At 42.9% G+C, this 17,894-nt stretch overlaps 1 protein-coding gene across 2 annotated transcripts in view; it reads left to right on the top strand.

Moving 5' to 3' along the window:
• Positions 1-416: 416 nt before the first annotated feature.
• TTC27 (tetratricopeptide repeat domain 27) overlaps positions 417-17,894 on the top strand; it is a 108,766-nt gene continuing 91,288 nt past the window's right edge. For both annotated transcript variants that reach the window (XM_077343509.1, XM_077343499.1), the window contains exons 1-5: positions 417-689; positions 2,707-2,890; positions 6,727-6,856; positions 8,613-8,753; positions 14,751-14,853. In XM_077343509.1, the coding sequence (XP_077199624.1) occupies positions 599-689; positions 2,707-2,890; positions 6,727-6,856; positions 8,613-8,753; positions 14,751-14,853 (649 nt within the window). In that variant the 5' untranslated portion in view covers positions 417-598. The remainder of the gene's footprint in view (positions 690-2,706; positions 2,891-6,726; positions 6,857-8,612; positions 8,754-14,750; positions 14,854-17,894) is intronic.

The raw sequence follows: 17,894 nt of genomic DNA, 5'->3' as shown, positions 1-17,894 counted from the left end.
GCAGTCTGCTGGGCGACCTTGGGCTAGTCACAGTTCTCTCTGCCTCACAGACTTCCCAGGGTCTGTTATGGAGAGAGGAAAGGAAAGATGCTCGTAAGTCGCTTTGAGACTCCTTTGGGTAATAAAAAGCCAGATATAACGAACCAACAGACGCACGCACTCCAAATTAACTTGGGCAGTCAGTGTGACTTTGAGAACTATAGTAGAACAAGCTCAGCTACAGACTGGATCCAGTCCAGCAAGCGGGGGCAGAAGAGTAGCGCAACAGCAGGCCTGGCTGGGGAGTTCGCACGAGCCGCCCACGGATTGTCCGCCTTTTCCACATGAGACGCGAGCGCCCTCTTCCCTGCTTCGGCGCGAGAGGACTTCCGCCAGGATGGAGGCCTCGGGGTTAACTGCGCACGCGTCGACTCCTTCCGCCGTTCCCGGCTTGCTCAGTGCGGCTGTCATGGCGGCTCCCAGAGGCCGGCGATTGCACATGGGCTAGGCTGGGCTGGGCAGAGGGTCTCGTCGCGCACTGGCGGAAGTCGCTGTAGAGCCAGAGCCAGCCACAGCTTCGTCGCTTGCGCCGCAGCCTCTCAGGGGGCGCGCCGGGGAAATGAGGGCGCTGGAGCGGGTCCTGTTGAGGGGCTTTCCCAGCGCGGCGGAGTCGCCGCGGTGGAAACAGAGTGAGGCGGCTTCGGCTGCAGGTAAGAGGAGTGGAGCCAGGTGGGGCTGAATGGACCTTCTGCTTGTCTCTTCTTAGCAGCAATAAGAACATGCACGCGCGCAGGTATTTGTTGGCTTCACGAAGTTTTATTTACTAGCAGCTTTCCCTTCGCGGAACTTAATGCAACTTATGCGTTATGGTTCGGGACGAGGCGGGAGAGACATGTGCTGGCTCCCGTGCTACGTTTCTTGTGTGGTCTGGTTACAGGATTGCTTCCCTGGGTAAAATTTTTTGAGCTGCGCTAAAATTCTTGGTCAGATCAGGTGGCGTTGGTCACCGTCGGGAACTGGTTGGTGGTGTCTGTAAGGCACGGACTGAGTTGCTGACCAAAGAGAGTGAGATCCATGGGGAGTGGGGGAGGTCGCTCACGTCTGCCCGTTCAAAGCATTGCATGCTGACTGCTCAGGACTGATGTATCCCATGGGTGGGTGGTACAAATCAGCTACTGGGATTACTTCAGGTGGGTAGCCCTGTTGGTCTGAAGCAGCAGAACAAACTTAGAGTCTTTATTGTATCTGAGGAAGTATGTATGCACATGAAAGCTCATACCTTGAATAAATATGTGTTGTTCTTGAAGGTTGCATTGGTCTCAAAACTTGGTCTAGTGGGATTACTGTTTGTTCATTTCCCCCATCCTCTGTAGTAACAGGTGTTCTATGCTGAAATTCTGTAGTTGTCACTTGTTATACCTTAGAGTGGTCCTGAGACATGTTGTAACTCCTCCCATTCTTGCAATTGGTTTTGCTTCCTTTGTGATTAAATGTTAATATTTTTGTGGCTGTTGCCTTAGAAACAATGATGAGCTTTGGCTACCTTCATAACTGTGAAATCTTTTGTGCCTACTAATCATAGCTGTGCCTTCAACTGGACAGGCCAGGCTAGTCTGATCTCATCGGATCTCAGAAGTGGGATTGGCCCTGTATAATATTTGGATGAGAGATCAAATACTGAACATCATTTGCCTTGAAAACCCTATGAGATTACCATTGATCAACTGTAGATGACATTTTCCACCATGACCACAATCATAGTTGCACTGTATCGTATCAAGATAAACAACTGCATAATGAAGTACAAGGATGAACTGGGGTCTGAGGACCAAGCCCTATGAGGAAAGGCTGGGGGACTTTGGAATGTTCAGTCTGGAGAAGAGGAGGTTGAGAGGGGACATGATAGCCCTCTTTAAGTATTTGAAAGGTTGTCACTTGAAGGAGAGCAAGGAAAGGTTCCTGTTGGCAGCAGAGGAAAGGACAGGCAGTCATGAGTTTAAACTATGTGCAGAATGGTCTCAGCTAGATATTGGGGGGGGGGGGGAATTCACAGTCAGGGTAGTTCAGCGGTGGAATAGGCTGCCTAAGGAAGTGGTGAGTTCCCCCTCACTGGCTGTCTTTAAGCAGTGGCTGGACAGATACTTATCATGTGTGCTTTAAGTTATCTTGCATTGAGCAGGGGGTTGAACTAGAGGGCCTGTATGGCCCCTTCCAATTATGTGATTCTATACCGTGACCTATTGTTTTCTGAATGGGCTACTTATGGTATCCCCAAAAGTTAAAATGATAATAACTAGCATCTATCAGGCTGTATTTCTAAGAGTACATTTTTTACTTTATTTGATAATTCTGTGTAAAGTGTGATGAGAAGCAAATTATTCAAATATTTCTAATGCAGCATTGTTGCTTAGTGGAGCAGTAATTATGCTTAATCATACAAAATATCTATGTGATGTATCTATTTTCTTAAAAGAATGTTTTGAGTGTTAACAGCAAATGAGATGACGCTATGTTTACTACATTTGAAAATGGGCGCTTGGTACTCTTCAGTTGCTTTAAATACTAACGACTTTATTTTTGGGATGTTTGCAGAGACACCTATGATTGGTATTTTAAATATGTATTACTAAATCATAATGCATTCTTCTGGTATGAGATCTTATTTGATGTGAAACTGCTATTTGGGGTGTTCTTAAGAATTTCACTGTCTTGTCTCTTTGATTTCAGAAAGTGGATCCTTGTTGCAGTTGCTGTTGGAAGGAAATTATGAAGCCATCTTACTAAGTGAAGCAGTTCAGAATATCTTCACAGTACCTGCAGCAGCCAAAGAAGAGGCGTTGGATAGCTATTTAGAAAAACAGATTCAAGCCTATTTGGACTGTTCTTCTGCAGATGTTGATAGTGTGGAAAGGTAAAAATAATTTTTATTTAGAAAGGAACTCTTAAATGTGGGAGCCATTCGGCTTATTCCGTGGCTCAGTCTCTGTCTTGTGATGAAGAGTTCTCTATGACTAAGTGAGTAGGAGGGGCTGCAGGAAGGGTGGTAGGAGGGGCGGCAGCCCTTGGCATCAACACATATCAGGAGGCAGGAGAATGAAGTGAGGAGGACTGGTTGTTTTAACTGAAAATGGAAATGTTGCAGAGAAGAATTTGAGGCAAAAACTTATTGCTACAGTGGGAGATTTAATCATTACACCTTTTAGTTACATTAGGCGAAAATATCTCTGATGTGTTACAAACATTCACGAGAATCTTGACTAAGAATTCTTTTTTAGGCTCCAAGTTTGGCAGAAAATTCATAGTTTGATGTTTCTATGGCAGCTGTGAGAATGATTTGAACTTGATAGATACAGCTGATCAATATCTAGTAAGATCAAATTCTGTAACCTAATTGCAATGTTCACAGCAATTTGCTGTGGGATTTGCTTATGAAATATTCAAGAGGCTGCATTTATGCCTCTCATTCTTATGTGCCTCTTCATACTACTTTCTCCTTGTAATCACCAAATAATAGGACACATAAAGATTTAAAAAATCAAGTGAACTTCAGATAAAGCCATAGGTGCATGAACTTGGTTACTTTAAACAGCCAACATACAGAAGATATGAAGGTCATATTCAGATGGTGATTACAGCAGTCGCACTGACCTCTTTTGCTGCGCTGTTTTTTCTTCCTTGTTTCATGTCATACATATTTGGCCTTGCTTATTTGTCCCTCATGACTTTTCTTAATGTGCGTGAGGGCGCATCCTTGCTTTCTTGGAAATATACATGTGTCCAATATCACTGGTGTCCTTTTTATTGTTCCAGTGTCTAAAACCACTGTACAACCTAAGACATTTGTTGGCATAAGGAATTTAAAAAAATTACCAAGTTTCCCATCACTCCATTTTCCAAAAATGTTGCATTCATTGTAATGAAGACCATTACTTTTGCATGTTGGTTTTTTGTTGTTGCTCCTGGAAAATGTGATGATTTATAGGTTGGTCTTCATTGATGCTTCTAAAGTGGCAAAGTATACCAACAGGCCAGATCCTTCTTTCTGTGTATCTAGATGTTTCAATAGTGCTTCAAAACAAGGAGTATTATTTGCAGAATAGCTGATTCTGGGTTGCTACAAATATTTTCCTATGCTAAACAACCAACTTGTTCTGCCCTTCCTCTTGCAGTCATTACCTCTGAGTCTTGCATCTAAAGTCTAAAGATAATATATATGCCAATAAAGACTATGCTATGCTATCTAATGATAATGTTTATTGCATCTGAACTGGAAGAGGTTATGCTCTCCCTAAAGGAACAGGTACATTTTGTAGGGGTGCTGCTGGATTCTGGCATATAGTTGGTGGGCTGGGTCTTCTGTTTGGCACATGTTGCCTTTTATTAGCTTAAAGTGATATGCTGGCTATGTGTCATGCCTGCACCAACTGCACCTCCAGCTCAGCCGTCAGAGGGTGCTCCCAAGGCTGTAGCCAACCTGGGTATGCGGCCCAAGCCAAGCACTCTTCCGGCGCTGGCTGGAGACCATACCATTGTGGAGTGGGATCCACCTGATCCCACCTGACAAATAGCCTGGTCCCAGCAAGGCTGATATCCGGCCTTATGTGCCAATCTAGTGAAACCCTGAGACAAGACCCCATCTAGCCCTGAGGACTCACAAGAGTGGCAGCGATGGTGATGTAGGACCAACTTGACAGCTGTCAGAAGACCAGCATGACTGTCAGCATGCTATCAGGCTAGATGGGACTTAACTGCAACTCCTTCCTCTGCTGAGGATTAGGCCCAGCTGCCTGGGTGAGGGATGCTCCACTCAGCTCTGGGGTACTTTAGACAAGGTCCTCCATCGGTGCAATGCGTGTGTTTCCCTGCCTGTCTTCCCAGATGCTCCATGTCCCAATTTGCTATGGCAAAGCTCTGCCTACTTGACTTCTGCCTACGTTCCCAGCTCCTGACCCTTGGCTTTGGCTTCTGACTACATTCCAGCTTCTGAATCTGGTTTGGCTTTTGACTCTCCCCGTTTCTCAGCTCTGGCCCAGCTTTGATTCTACTCCCTGCCCCAACTTCTGTGTGAACTGTCTCCCTTGGCTCCTGACCCCTTGGACTGGACTCTGTGTTGCCTCCTGACTTAGCATGACCATCTGGCCAGGTAGGAGTGGCAGAAAAGCGCACTATGGTTCATCCTTGAAAAGCATGATTTGGCCACAGGGATTCATGTTATGATTTCATATAGGTTAGGTTATTGTACTTTATGTGGAGCTGCTTGTTAAAACTGTCCAGAAGCATCAGTTGGTCCAAAATGCAGCTTATAAGTTATTATTTATAGGGATCATATTACCCCTATGCTGAAAGATCTCTACTGGCTGCCCATCTGTTTGTAGGCCTCCAAGCCATCTAGAGTCTTAAATTAGTTAGCAAGCTGTCTCCACCAGCATTGTCCAGCTCACTAGTTAAGATCATCTTCTGAAGCCCTATTTTCTAAAGGCCTTTGCTTGTACAGCTGAGGAAGGTGGTGACCAGAGAAAGAGCAATTTGTTTTATTTGTTATTTGAATATATAAGCTGCCCCTTATAAGCCTGTAGTGTTGGAGTGGCATAACATTGGGTTGAAATGCATTGTATTAAAATCAATGAAATAAATAATTTAAAACTACTGAATTACTAAAAGCTAACATTAAATGCCTACAGAGGTTTTACCACAGCAGAGATGTAGGAGGAGATCTCACCTGGTCGGAGAGGCCCATGAGATGTTCTGATCTCCTGGGCATACTGGCCTCAACCATAGGCCTTGTGGCAGAGCTCTGTCTTGCAAGCCCTGCAGAACTGTGTTAGCTTCATCATGGCCCTGAAGTTCCCTGGGAGCTCATTGTGCCAGCCAGGGGCCAGGGCCAAATAGGTGCCTTGCTTCTGGAATGTGTTCACATGGTGCCTATTTTTTGCTTGACACCCCAAGGTTGATTTCCTGCCATAATGTTTTATGCCTCCTTACCCTCCTTCCACATTCCTACTCCTCCCTTTCCCTGGTGTCCTGTAGTACTCAGAACTTCCTGTTTCCTTGATGGCAAGATGGTTATCTTTATGTTTTAACTCCTTTGAACTGTGCTTGGTTCAAGTTCCCAAGGAAGGGAGAAGGGACCCTATATTGTTTCTCCTATGCTTTATAAGTCAGTCCTGAGTATGCCTTCAACATAGATGTTTGCATTTTCTTAAGTAAACTCACGGATTAAAGTTTCTTTATCATTTAGAAATTGTAATCTCTCACAGCAGGCTTATGGTTTGTGGCCTAATGACTGCTTTATCTGTAGACTGCTTGATATGCTTTATGCTGTTTTTATTCCCCTTCTTTTTTGTCTTGGTTTGTTTTAGCACCTTTGTTTTGTTTATAAAGGATACATATAATTATTTTATTGTTTTAGTCTGTAAAGGTGGCATATAATTTTTTCTAAATAATACATTGTGACTGCTGTTACTAGTGCATCATGTGGATTGCCAGAAGAACCTTCCATAAGGGATAATGGAGGGAAACTCTCCTTGGATCTTCACTTGTTTCGATAGATAAATAAATAAATAAACAAACAAACAAATTTGTGGATGCAGGTGTATATATTCAATTGTTTGGGTTTTCGCTCTGTCACACTGAAGACACTTAACAGAAGCAGCGAGTATTTCTGAAGGCCTCATATTTTAGTATGCTAGTACTTTCTACCAGAACATATAGTGTTAACAAAATGGGAATGCTTATTTTATTTTTCAGGCAAAGTGTGGTGTTTCTGCTCGGTGTAGGGAGTTTGCAATTGTTTGTTCAGAGCAACTGGACGGGCCCTCCTGTTGAACTGCAGCCCCAGGACTTCCTGCCACCTGAATTACTACAGCAATATACCAAGGTACCTTCTCTTTTGTAGCCCAAATTGAACATATGCTGTCTTTGGTTCATCAGTATTTGAGCTGTGTTGTGTCTAGCACTAGAGAGGAGTGATTGATGTTCGGGCAAAGTTGTAAGTTGTAAGAGCCGCCGCGCATGCGTGTTTGCGCCCCCTGCTGGCGAGACCGTGCACATGCGGCTGTTCTGCGCATGCGCGTTAGCACCACCTAGTGGCGAAAACGCGCATGCATGGCAACTGTGCGTGCGTGTTTATGTGCAGCTGCTGTGGCCAGGCCACCGGCTCTCTCCCACCCTCGGAGGCGGTCCCCGACTACAAGAAGGTTGGGGACCACCAATCTAGACCACAGACTTAAAATAGTTTAATAGACACTTTCTCTCCTTGGGAAACTGTTGTGGAGAATTCTCTTTAATGGAGAATTCCCAACACCTTCACAAGCATCAGCTCCTGGATTTCTTTTGGGAGAAGTTGTTGTGATTACCAGATTATGAAGCCAAGAAAGCTCAATGCTGTAGAGCAGGTTTTCTCAACCAGGATTTCGAAAAACGTTGAGGCTTTTTGATATCTGGAAGGGTTTCCCAAATGAGTGGGAGTTATTCATTTTTTTAAAAACAATTTATTTTCTAATTAATTGCAGATCAGAAATAGAAAAGAGATGGACAATAGAAAGTTTGTTTTTACAAACATTAACAATTTGTTCCAATGTCTTTGAAATTCCTCAGTTAGTCTGTGGTTTACAATAAATATCTGTCAATTTAGCCTTCACTGCTAGTTTTCAAACCAAGGATCCATCTGCAGCTCCTGTTGTAGTTTCCAACCGGAAGCAATAATGAGTCTTGCTGCTGCTGCTGCTGTGTCAAAGAAGAATTCTGCACGATCTTTAGATAAACCTGGAGGGAACACTCAATAACATATATTTACATATAAATTTACATTTGAACATAATTTGCAATTTCGTATGCACTTTTATCCAAATTCTTTTTACCAGTTTACCATTCCATCACAAAGGAAGGAAATCGTACCATAGTTTGAGGAGTTCTTTGTGCTGTTTATCATAGGTTCACAGCCTGTTCTCTTTAAGAAAGAACTTTTCCACTTTAGCAATTGGAGAATTTGTGGCTGAAATTGAGGGGCCATGAGTCAGCAGTATAGAATCTGCTTGGCATTCAGGAGGTTCCAGGTTCAGTCTCTGGTGTCTCCAGTTAAATGGATCAAAGAATAGGTGATGTGCAAGTCCTGCGTGTGAGATCATAGAGCGCTGCTGCCAGACTTGAGTAGACAGCAGTGATCTTGATGGAAAAATTGTCTGATTCATTATAAAGCATTAAGTCACTAGGTGAGAGAGGGGGCTACACTGAGGAGCAGAGTTGTGAAATTGTCCTAACCTCACCTTTCTGCCAATGGAAACCTTGTCAGTGGAAGCCCATCAAAGAGCAATTTAAAATCTGGTGAGGAGGAGTCAGAGTGCCATGCAGTAACAGTGAAAAGGGAAATAAAACAACCCCCCTTGCAGTCCAAAGGCCTCGGTGAACAGGACAATAGAAAACACAGAATATGTGAGTATTCCGTAAGTCTGGTGCAACTACAGAAAAGGCCCTGATGGTTCTATATAAGTAGTAGACCCTTCTTGCGTGATATCAGGTAGTGTACATTTCTAACAACAGAATAAGGAAGCCTGGATTAAATTGAGCTAGAGTGATGGACATGCCTGTTTTGTTCGGTCTTTGCCTAAAGTGAGCCTCTTGCTTTCTCTTTCTAGCCCAGTGTACTGTCTGCAGCTGTTCTGAGTGTGCTTGTTCTGGATGGTGAATCAATTTATAGCCTGACCTCCAATGCTGTCTTATTGATGTTAGCTAGGGCAGTGCTTGTAAATTCAAGGCATAAGCTTGAAGCTGTTCAGGTAAGTCAAAAACATAGAGAACTTATTCTGATTTCCAGGTTTAAGTTGGTTCATAGTCACTCTGTTTCTTTTATTTCCTCAGTTAAATTCTGCATTACAGTTTTTAAATTTTAAATCTCAATCTTATGACACTTCAGCTAGTCATGGTATCACATAATATTGTGGTAATGGAAAAAAATGGGGAGCCCAAAAATAAAGTCACTAAAGGTGCTGCGTTGTATCAAGAGGTTGGTCAGAAGAGAGCAAGAAGGCAAAGCAAAGGCTTAGTTGCACAGTAGCTGCAGAGTTAGGACCCTACCAGTTGGCAGTCTCCTTTGCTGCTTCTCCTGGGGCATCTGTTACAAATTAAGTGTGAATATTTTACTTGCCTTCCTGCTCCTTTCTTGCCTTTTGGTGCAACTTTTCCAGGGATGTCTTCATGCTACTTAGGTTTGCTCCTGGGTTGGCACCAAATTTTGCTTTTCCATGTTTCTTGGTTTCTTCAGGATTGTGCTTGCCATTGATCTTGCTGTCCATAAAAATGTCCTTAAGTGCCTATGTCTTGGTGAGTTGGCTAGGTGGTTGCTAACTGGTCAGCTGACATATTCTTGCCAGGTAGCCAATCAGCCTGTAGATTACTGGGTCTAGATTTTCTATATTGTCTCAAGAGGACTCCATCTGTCTACCATTGCTGAGCCTGTCTGTCTGGGTTTTGAAAAACTACTGTGGAATTATAGGATCCCAGTTCAAGCCTCACATTTCCTGATGCTAAGTATTTAAAGCAAGCTTTTCTCTATGTAATGGAAGGACTGTCATTTGCGTATACTTTCTCCGTGGAACATTCATCACCTCTCTTCGCTTTCCAAACAGTTATGTCAGTTGGGTAAATTTGATCTTCTATTTTGAAATGCTTTCATGCAACAGGTCGAACTGCTTCAAATGCAGTTCTGTATGTTATATTAGTTTCAACCAAAGCTTCTCAAACATCTGAGCTCATTCAGTTTCCTTATAGGTTATTAGTAACATTTAACCTCTAAAAATAATATGTATTAGAATATCTCCACAACAGTGTGGGAAAGTGGTTGCACTAGCTTGCTCTTGGTTTTTCATAGCAGCAGCAGTTGCGAATAATGCTATTTTACTGAAGACTAATCTGTCCAGATCTGACAACAAGTAGCATATCTTTTGAACCTCCGCAAATCCTGGCATACGGCTCTGAAACACTGACTGAATTCAATATCTGAAGGCTTTATACTGTCTAAGATCTTGGCCTGGCGGTAGTGCAGCATTTATGTGGGTGAAAGGATTTCTATCCACAGAGCTTGACTTTTTCCCCTCCTGCAACCCAAAATGCCAGAACACTGGTGGGGTGGGGAGAAAGTCAGATTCCAAGAGTGGAAATTGTTCTGGTTATAGAAATGCTGCCCTGCATCCAAGCGTTGGTATATAGTCTTAATGGCACTGAGGAGAATTTAGAGACTCCAGTGCAGGGCTAGTCAAACTGCGGCCCACCAGTTGTCCATGGGCTACAATTCCCATGACCCCCTGCCAGCATTTGCTGACGGGCTCATGGGAATTGTAGTCCATGGACATCTGGAGGGCCGCAATTCGACTCCCCCTGGTCCAGTGTGTCAGCTCTCTTTAAAAACAAAAACAAAAACCCTGGGAGCATAGGTTGAAAGTGCAACCTTGAAAAGTGGTTTGTCCCCCCCCCCTCCAAGAACACATAGATACTATAAACGAACATTTCCCCCCTGAAATATTACCATGAGCGGCCTTACAACATTCAGGGGCCTTACAACAATATCAACATTCAGGATCAGTCTTAGCCACAAAGTATCTAGGGCAGTTGTCTTGGATGTTGATATGCTGTAAGGCCCCCTTTAATTAGTGGAATGAGCTTTCTGTTAACAAAGACAAAAGTAACCCGACAGTTATGTCAGAATTTAATAAAATGTTTTCAGATAAAATTAGAATCCTGCTAACTGTAACTAATGAAATCTCCACTTTACATCTCAACAACAAGGAAGGAAGGCCCCAGAATCACACAAGTGGGGGAAGACAATCAATTGTAAACTGACGGGGACCTTTCCACTGCATTGCGGCTTATTACTCTGCCTGACAATCGATCCCCACATCCCCAGAGCCCAAGTTTCAGGAAGTGTGAAGGATCAGTGCCATGGATGGGAGCAGCTGGGTGCAGGCAGGGGGAATAAGCTGAAACGCAGTGGGAAGGTCCCCATCAGTTTACAGCTGATAGTCTTCCCCCCATTTGTGTTATTCTGGAACCCCAGCCTCCAGATTTGCCTAGGGCCCCAGAATCGCTAAAAGTCTTTCTGCCAATTTCTTGCTGTAATTCTTTAGGAATGTGAATATTATGCAGAAATGCTACATTTCTCATTAATATTATGCAGAGATGTAGCAATGGTCTCACTGTTGAGTTGTTTTGTAGTCTTAAACTTTAAGAAAAGTTTTAAACTATTTTGTTAGATGTTTGGTTAATGTATATTCCATCTGATTTACCAAAATAGTTCACTAGATTCTTACCTTTTTCTTTTCTATGAATTCTCACTTAACTTTTGGATGGCTTACTGACAAACTCACAGTTTTTTGGTCTGATATAATTAATTGTCCTTTAGTTTGAATTCTATTCAGTTACATCTATACCTTTGAAAGTTCTATTTTCCCATCATCTCAGGGTGCCTAGTAGTTTTATGTAATACTAGATTTAAAGCCCGTTGTACTTGTAAATACAACAGGCGCTAGAAAGGGTGGATGGGAGGAGGGAGTAGTGTGAATGAAGAAGACAGATCTGCAAGGAGGGAGAAAAGAAGGGAAGAATGCAGAGGGGGTAGAAGGCAGGTGAATGGAGAAGAGAGGGAGGGAGGTAGCAGCAGATGGAGGGCACAAAAGAAAGAGAAAGATTAGGGTTTGAGAGGGTACTTGCCCCCGCCCAGCCCTGGAAGTGGTGTGGCCTTCCCCCCAGCCCCCCCCTCCCCCCTGACCACAGCACGGCCTTCCCACCAGGCCCAGAAGCATACCCGGGGCCTTTTCTGGGCCCAGGGGAAAGACCTCCCCCCCCACCCTCTGGCCTTAGCGTGGCCTTCCTATCGGGCCTAGAAGCACACCCAGGGCCTCCTTCCCCCCTCCCCCCGACCACGGCGCGGCCTTTCCCCGGACCCAGAAGTACATCAGAAGCTCCCTCTGTACTCATGCTGTTGCACATGGCTGAAACTGTGGTCTGTCCTGGTGAGGGCCGAATTGGAAGGCGCTTTGGACTGGCCCCGCCCACTCTCCATCCACTTAGCCCTTAACCAACTATTTATACCACTCCCCGAGCGGTTTAAAGATTTTCTGTTGTTGAATCTGATTATTTTCTTTCTTGAAATAGGATTTGTTTTGGTTTAGAAGATATTTTAAAATAGTCTTCTTATGAAAGCCTTGAAAGTTTTCCGGGTCATTTTATTTATTTATTTATATATTTATATACCGCCCTCCCTGGAGGCTCAGGGCAGTTTATGGGAAACCATTTAACCTCAAAAGTAACATTTGTGGAGGAGAATATGATTATGTATGACCTCTTTAAAAACCAGCAACAAACATTATTTAGGAAAATTCGATCTCTTACCACCTTGGAAGGTGGGTGCCCAATTAATAGTCAATTTGAGATTAGCTGTGAGGCATTTGCAATCTATTTCACAGACAATCTTGTTGCTCTGCTGCAACCTTTCTCCCGCTCTTGATATAGTGAAAGAACTGGAGGGCTGCTTCGGGGGGGGGGGGATACATTTGATAGCTTCAGACAACACTAATTGACTGAAGTGGCTAGGTTGCTGAAGTCAATGAGTCCAACCACTTGCCCAGCTTACGTCTGTCCTTGATTGCTCATGACGAGAAGATAGGAAGTCCTCTCCGGGACATTGTAAATCTCTCCCTGTCAACAGGGATGTTCCTGGAGAAGTGAAAGAGGCATAGGTCCGACCATTACTGAAGAAACCATTGTTGGGCCTACAGGACCAGGCCAACTAAAACCCTGTCTCGCCTCTTGTGTTTCTGAGGAAGGTCATTGAAAGGGTGCTATGGACTAACTCTTAGCATACTTAGATGAAGCTTTGGTTCTCAATCCTTACCAGTCTGACTTCCAGCCTGGCCGTAGGGGGGTGGGGGTGGTTCTGGTTGCCCTAATGGATGACCTCAAGTGCCAACTGGACTGAGGTGGGTTGGTGCTACTTGTGTTGCTAGACCTCATAGCAGCGTTTCACTTGGTTGGCCACAAGCTTCTGGCTTGCCACCTCGTTGGTGTTGGAATCTGTGGGATAGTTGACTGATTTCCTTTCATTGGGGCTGTTGACAGAGGGTTGCTGTGGGAGACAGTTGTGCTGCTGCCAACTCTCCTGTGGGTTTCCACAAGGCACAGTTTTGTCCCCCATGCTATTCAACATCTTTATGCGTACTCTTACCCAGCTGGTCCAGGGATTTGGACTTGAGTTCACCAATATGCTGATGACACCCAGGTCTACATCCTGATGGACATCCAACCAGACTCACCCCCTCAGAGCTTTGCCAGTTGTCTGGAAGTAGTGATGGTTTGGCTCAAACAGAGTTGCCTGAAACTCGATCCCTCAAAGCTGGAGATCCTGTGGATGGGTAGGAAAGGGCCAAGAGAGGAAGTATGCTTGCCCATCCAAGATGGGGTGCAGCTTACGACTGCACAGTCTGCTAGGAACATGGATGTGATCTTTGATGTCTCCCTGTCTATGGAGGCTCAGGGCACTAGAGTAGCACAGCACTACTTGTCCCCGGAGCACCTAACCACAGAGATCCAGGTGACGGTCACCTCCAGTCTAGATTACTGTAACTCGGGCTCGCCATTGTTCCTGATACAAAAACTGGAACTGGTCCAAAATGCAGTTGCTCAGGCTCTCATCAGAGCCCCCTGGAGAGCAAATATTAGACTTGTGCTTAAGCAGCTGCACTGACTCCCGGTTGAATTCTGGATTAGGTTCAAGGTTCTGGTTTTAACTTTTAAGGCCATCCGTGGCCTGGGCTCCATGTGCCTGAGGGGCTGCCTTACTGACTATATCCCCTGAAGGGCACTGCACTCAGCCAATATGAGCAGGTGATCCCGGGCTCCTGAGATGTATGTGTGGCCTCAACCAGGCCAGGGCCTTTTCGATCCTGGCCCATAGCTGGTAGAATAAGCTCCCAGAAGAGCTGCAGGTCCTTCAAGAGCTGGATCAGTTTTAAGGGGTCAGGCATTTGGTTTGGGGCAATAACAAGTAATTTCACTGAATTAGCCCCTGCAATGAGCTCTTGATGAACTACAGGCAATGGCATTAAATATTGGTGCAGTAACATAATTGGACATAAAAACAAAAATGACTGGGGAAGGGAATGGCAAACCACTCTGTATTGAGTCTGCCAAGAAAATTCTAGAGGGCGTCACTCCAAGGGTCAGACATGACTCGGTGCTTGCACAGGGGATATCTTTACCTTTAACATAATTGAATGAGGTATTTTAAATGGTTTTAAGTGGCTTAATAATTATTGTTCATTCTTTTAATGCTATTTGTATACAATTTTATGTTAACGGCCCTGGGCCAGCTTGACAGGAGGGGTGGTCATATAAATCTAACAAATAAATTAGCATTGTGACTTATATCTACTACTGTTCTATTGTATGGAAACTGGATTTTTATTAGGGCTGAATTTCCTCTGTTGATACGAGGAATACATAGTGCATTTTGTCACTTGGAAAGCTCTTGGAGACAAAATTGGCTGCGTTTTAGAGCTCAGTAGCCTATGTGGGAGGGGATGTCATCTTGGTCCATGGCCATGTTCATTAAGAAAATTCTTATAACTGAAACAATCCTTTTGTTCTGGTCATTTGCTCTTAACAAGGGGCAAAAAGGCTTCATAGTAATCAAAGATTCTTTTTCTTTATGATAAGGAGATCTCCTTATTACATAAATGATTTGGAAACAAGTGGATTTAATTCCCTCAAATCTTTATTTTTAGACACTGCCTTGGTGGACTCTGCGGTGTGTGAACATCCATCAGCAGTTGTTAGAAGAAAAATCACCTGAACTTTTTGCTGTTGCCCAGGCCTGCATTCAGCAAGGTATATCTAAATGTTAAATAAGGTTGTAGTAGGTCACCAGAAATATTGGTCTGGATCTTGCAGATCTGTTCCCCTAGCAGAAGTACTTTCGTGTTGTAGGAAGAACATTCCCCAATGCAAAATATACTTGCATCATGGAAGTTTCCTTCCACTGGATGAAAAGCCATTTCTGCTTCTGGATCCCCTCCATTATATTATGTGCAATATTCATCCTTTGCTTATTTTGAAGACTGTTTGTGCATTTATGTTTGAACATTGCTTCTTGAATTGTTCTTTTTACCGTTTCTCTCTGGAAACCAGTGATTTCAGTGCACAGTGGGGTTAACTTGTAAATATTTTGTCCATTCGTTATCTGACAATATTTGTTTCTTTCAGTATCATCAACCAACCTTGTCTTCTATATTCCATCTGAAACCATGTGCAACTTGCATAATTCTGTTGCTTAATGCAACATATATAAGACTGTCATCATTTTAAGAATCACAATGAATAATGTCTCTAAGGAGCATAGTCTCTTGTCTTTGATGTAAAATGAATTTGAAGTGACCTGCTTAAGTAAAGCTGTTAATATACCACACGGACAGAACTGAAAGGCCACTAATTCTTTAACTGAAGTAGAAGTGCCAGTGCTGCTTCCACAACACGGGAATTAACTGCGCTGTGGTTTGCAGTACGTGGTGATCGTTGCATGGTATTTGCTAACTAGCAATCCATGTTAGCTACATTCATTCATTGTGTAGATTTGGGAACTAAATAGAAAATGATCCATATAGCTTTTAAGAAGACCAAGTTGTAAGCCATATCCCTTTGGGGGAGAAAAGTGGAGGATAAGTAAATAAATACATTTGATTAACGTTTATATCCCTGCCTTATCCTAGAAGTTCAGATGAAATAACAATACTTGACAAACTTAAGTGGCCAACAGAATAAATGCACATGGAAATATTAAGTGCTGTCCATTGTCCTGTACTGAATTGGTTACATTTTGGATTTTCTCTATTCTCAAAAGCTAGCAGGAAAAATACTGTAGTTGGGAATAGAATGATTCTTATCTACTGGAGTATTTCTGCCAGTGGAAGGATTTTCACCCATGAAGCATGCCTTTCTTGCCTTCCTCCCACTGCAGCCCAAAATATTCCCTCCCTTTAAAGCTGCTTCTGCTCCATAATTCATGGAAATACCCAGGTGGATCAAAGCTATTGTCATTGTCTTGTGCTTGCTGAAGTGAAGACCTGTATATTTTTCTTCCAACCAGCATTAACACTGCTAAAGTGCTACCAAATTTATTAGTTTCTAACAGATATTCAGAGAGCTGCCAGCTCTATGATACCAGTCTTACACTCAAGTGTTTGGTCCTATGCCAGTATGAATAATAGGGAAGATACAAAATTTCTATACTACATAGTAATTTGGCAGAGTCTGGCTACTGTGGGATTTGTAAATTGTTCCTAGCTTTGTAAGTTTATTCATAGTTTCTATAAAATGCAATGATTTTTCTATAAATATTTCTGTGTCTGCTTTGTGGATAACTTGAAGACCCATTTGCTAAACAGCAGTGCAATCTCAGATACTGATGAGAGTGGCACAATCTGGGGCTTCAACAATAGTCTTTTTTCAACCAGAATGTGGTCAGTGAAGTGTCTGAGACACTTTGGCTTCATATGGCAGCACATTTTGCTTTGATAATAAAGTTTCTCATACTTGAAACAGTATGTTGAAATAAATTTTATTTGGCAGGTGCAGTAAGTCCCTTTTTATAGATATTACATCATTCAGCTATTAGTAGTTTCTTGTAACCTTCATTTCTTAAAACGTACTGTGGAGCTTAGCCAGTTTTTTAAATAGAAAATCTGAATTAGAGCTGTTATTTAATTTACCCATGCACATATGTGCATCCAGCTTTGGATGCCAAACATGTATTGTAGTGCCAAATATATATATATAAAACAAAAGCATATAAAGCGTTTGAAAATGTATAGAGGTAGACATTATAGCTGACTTATTATTCTACTGCCATGGTAAGATTAGATTGCTGCTTCACCTTCCTTTGTTCTGTAACCTTGGTGAAGTTCTTCTGAGAACTAAACCCTTTATTTTAAAAGTGTGTTAGGTTTGGAAAGTCAGTTTCTTTTGTGTGAATGTAAGAGATTGATTTATTCTTGTAAATTATGCCAAAATTGTGCCAACACTATCAGTAATGGGAATTTTACAAGAGGAATCCTGGCTTGAGACTTGGTTTTTAAGAACCATAGGATTCCACAAAGCATCTTCCATCTTGAGCTTGATAGCTTATAAAAAGGATAACAGTGTATCAAAAAAAAATTAGCTCAAGACATATTGCTAGAGTGCTGTCATTTTGTAATCTCTTAAGTCGTCGTCTTTGACTGCATCATGAACGTCCATGTTTCCTTCTCCCTCTTTGTCCCTTCTTCATGATTTCCTCTTGCCAGTCTTCTTTGTCAGCTGTAGCATAGTATTATATCTACACTGAGGGGAACACTAGCCATAGGTTCTTTAAACTGTTTACCTCGCTTCAAACTAAGTTTAAAGCTAACTTCAGTGCAGATATGCATAGTCAGAACTGAAGTTGAAATGGGAAGACTTTGGGTCACATTTCTCAGAGCTCTCTTAGCCTTACCACAGGGTGTCTGTTTGGAAGAGAGGAAGGGAATGTAAGCTGCTTTGAGACTCCTTCAGGTACTGAAAAGTGGGGTATAAAAACCAACTCTTCATCTTCTTTTTGGGGAAATTTCTTTTGCCTGGATCATTACATCTCTCCCTAGGATTCATAGATCTGCAGCACCACCCCTCTCAATTTGCTCCACTGTGCCCATTGTCTTGATACCACATTGCAAATGGGTAAAATCAAAAGCTGCCTATGCCAGACGGTTTTCTGTTATGGCTCCTTCCTGGAGAATGGCCTGTCTGACAAAGTTGGGAAGGCTTCCCACACTTCTCATTCATATTTATTATGAGTATAGCATTGTAATTTAATATCTTTCACTTAATTTTGCTTTAATGTCTATTTATTCCACTTCCAA

This window comes from Paroedura picta, chromosome 1 (assembly GCF_049243985.1).
Source record: "Paroedura picta isolate Pp20150507F chromosome 1, Ppicta_v3.0, whole genome shotgun sequence".
Taxonomy (NCBI): Eukaryota; Metazoa; Chordata; class Lepidosauria; order Squamata; family Gekkonidae; genus Paroedura; species Paroedura picta.
This window is presented reverse-complemented; position numbering and strand designations above follow the sequence as displayed.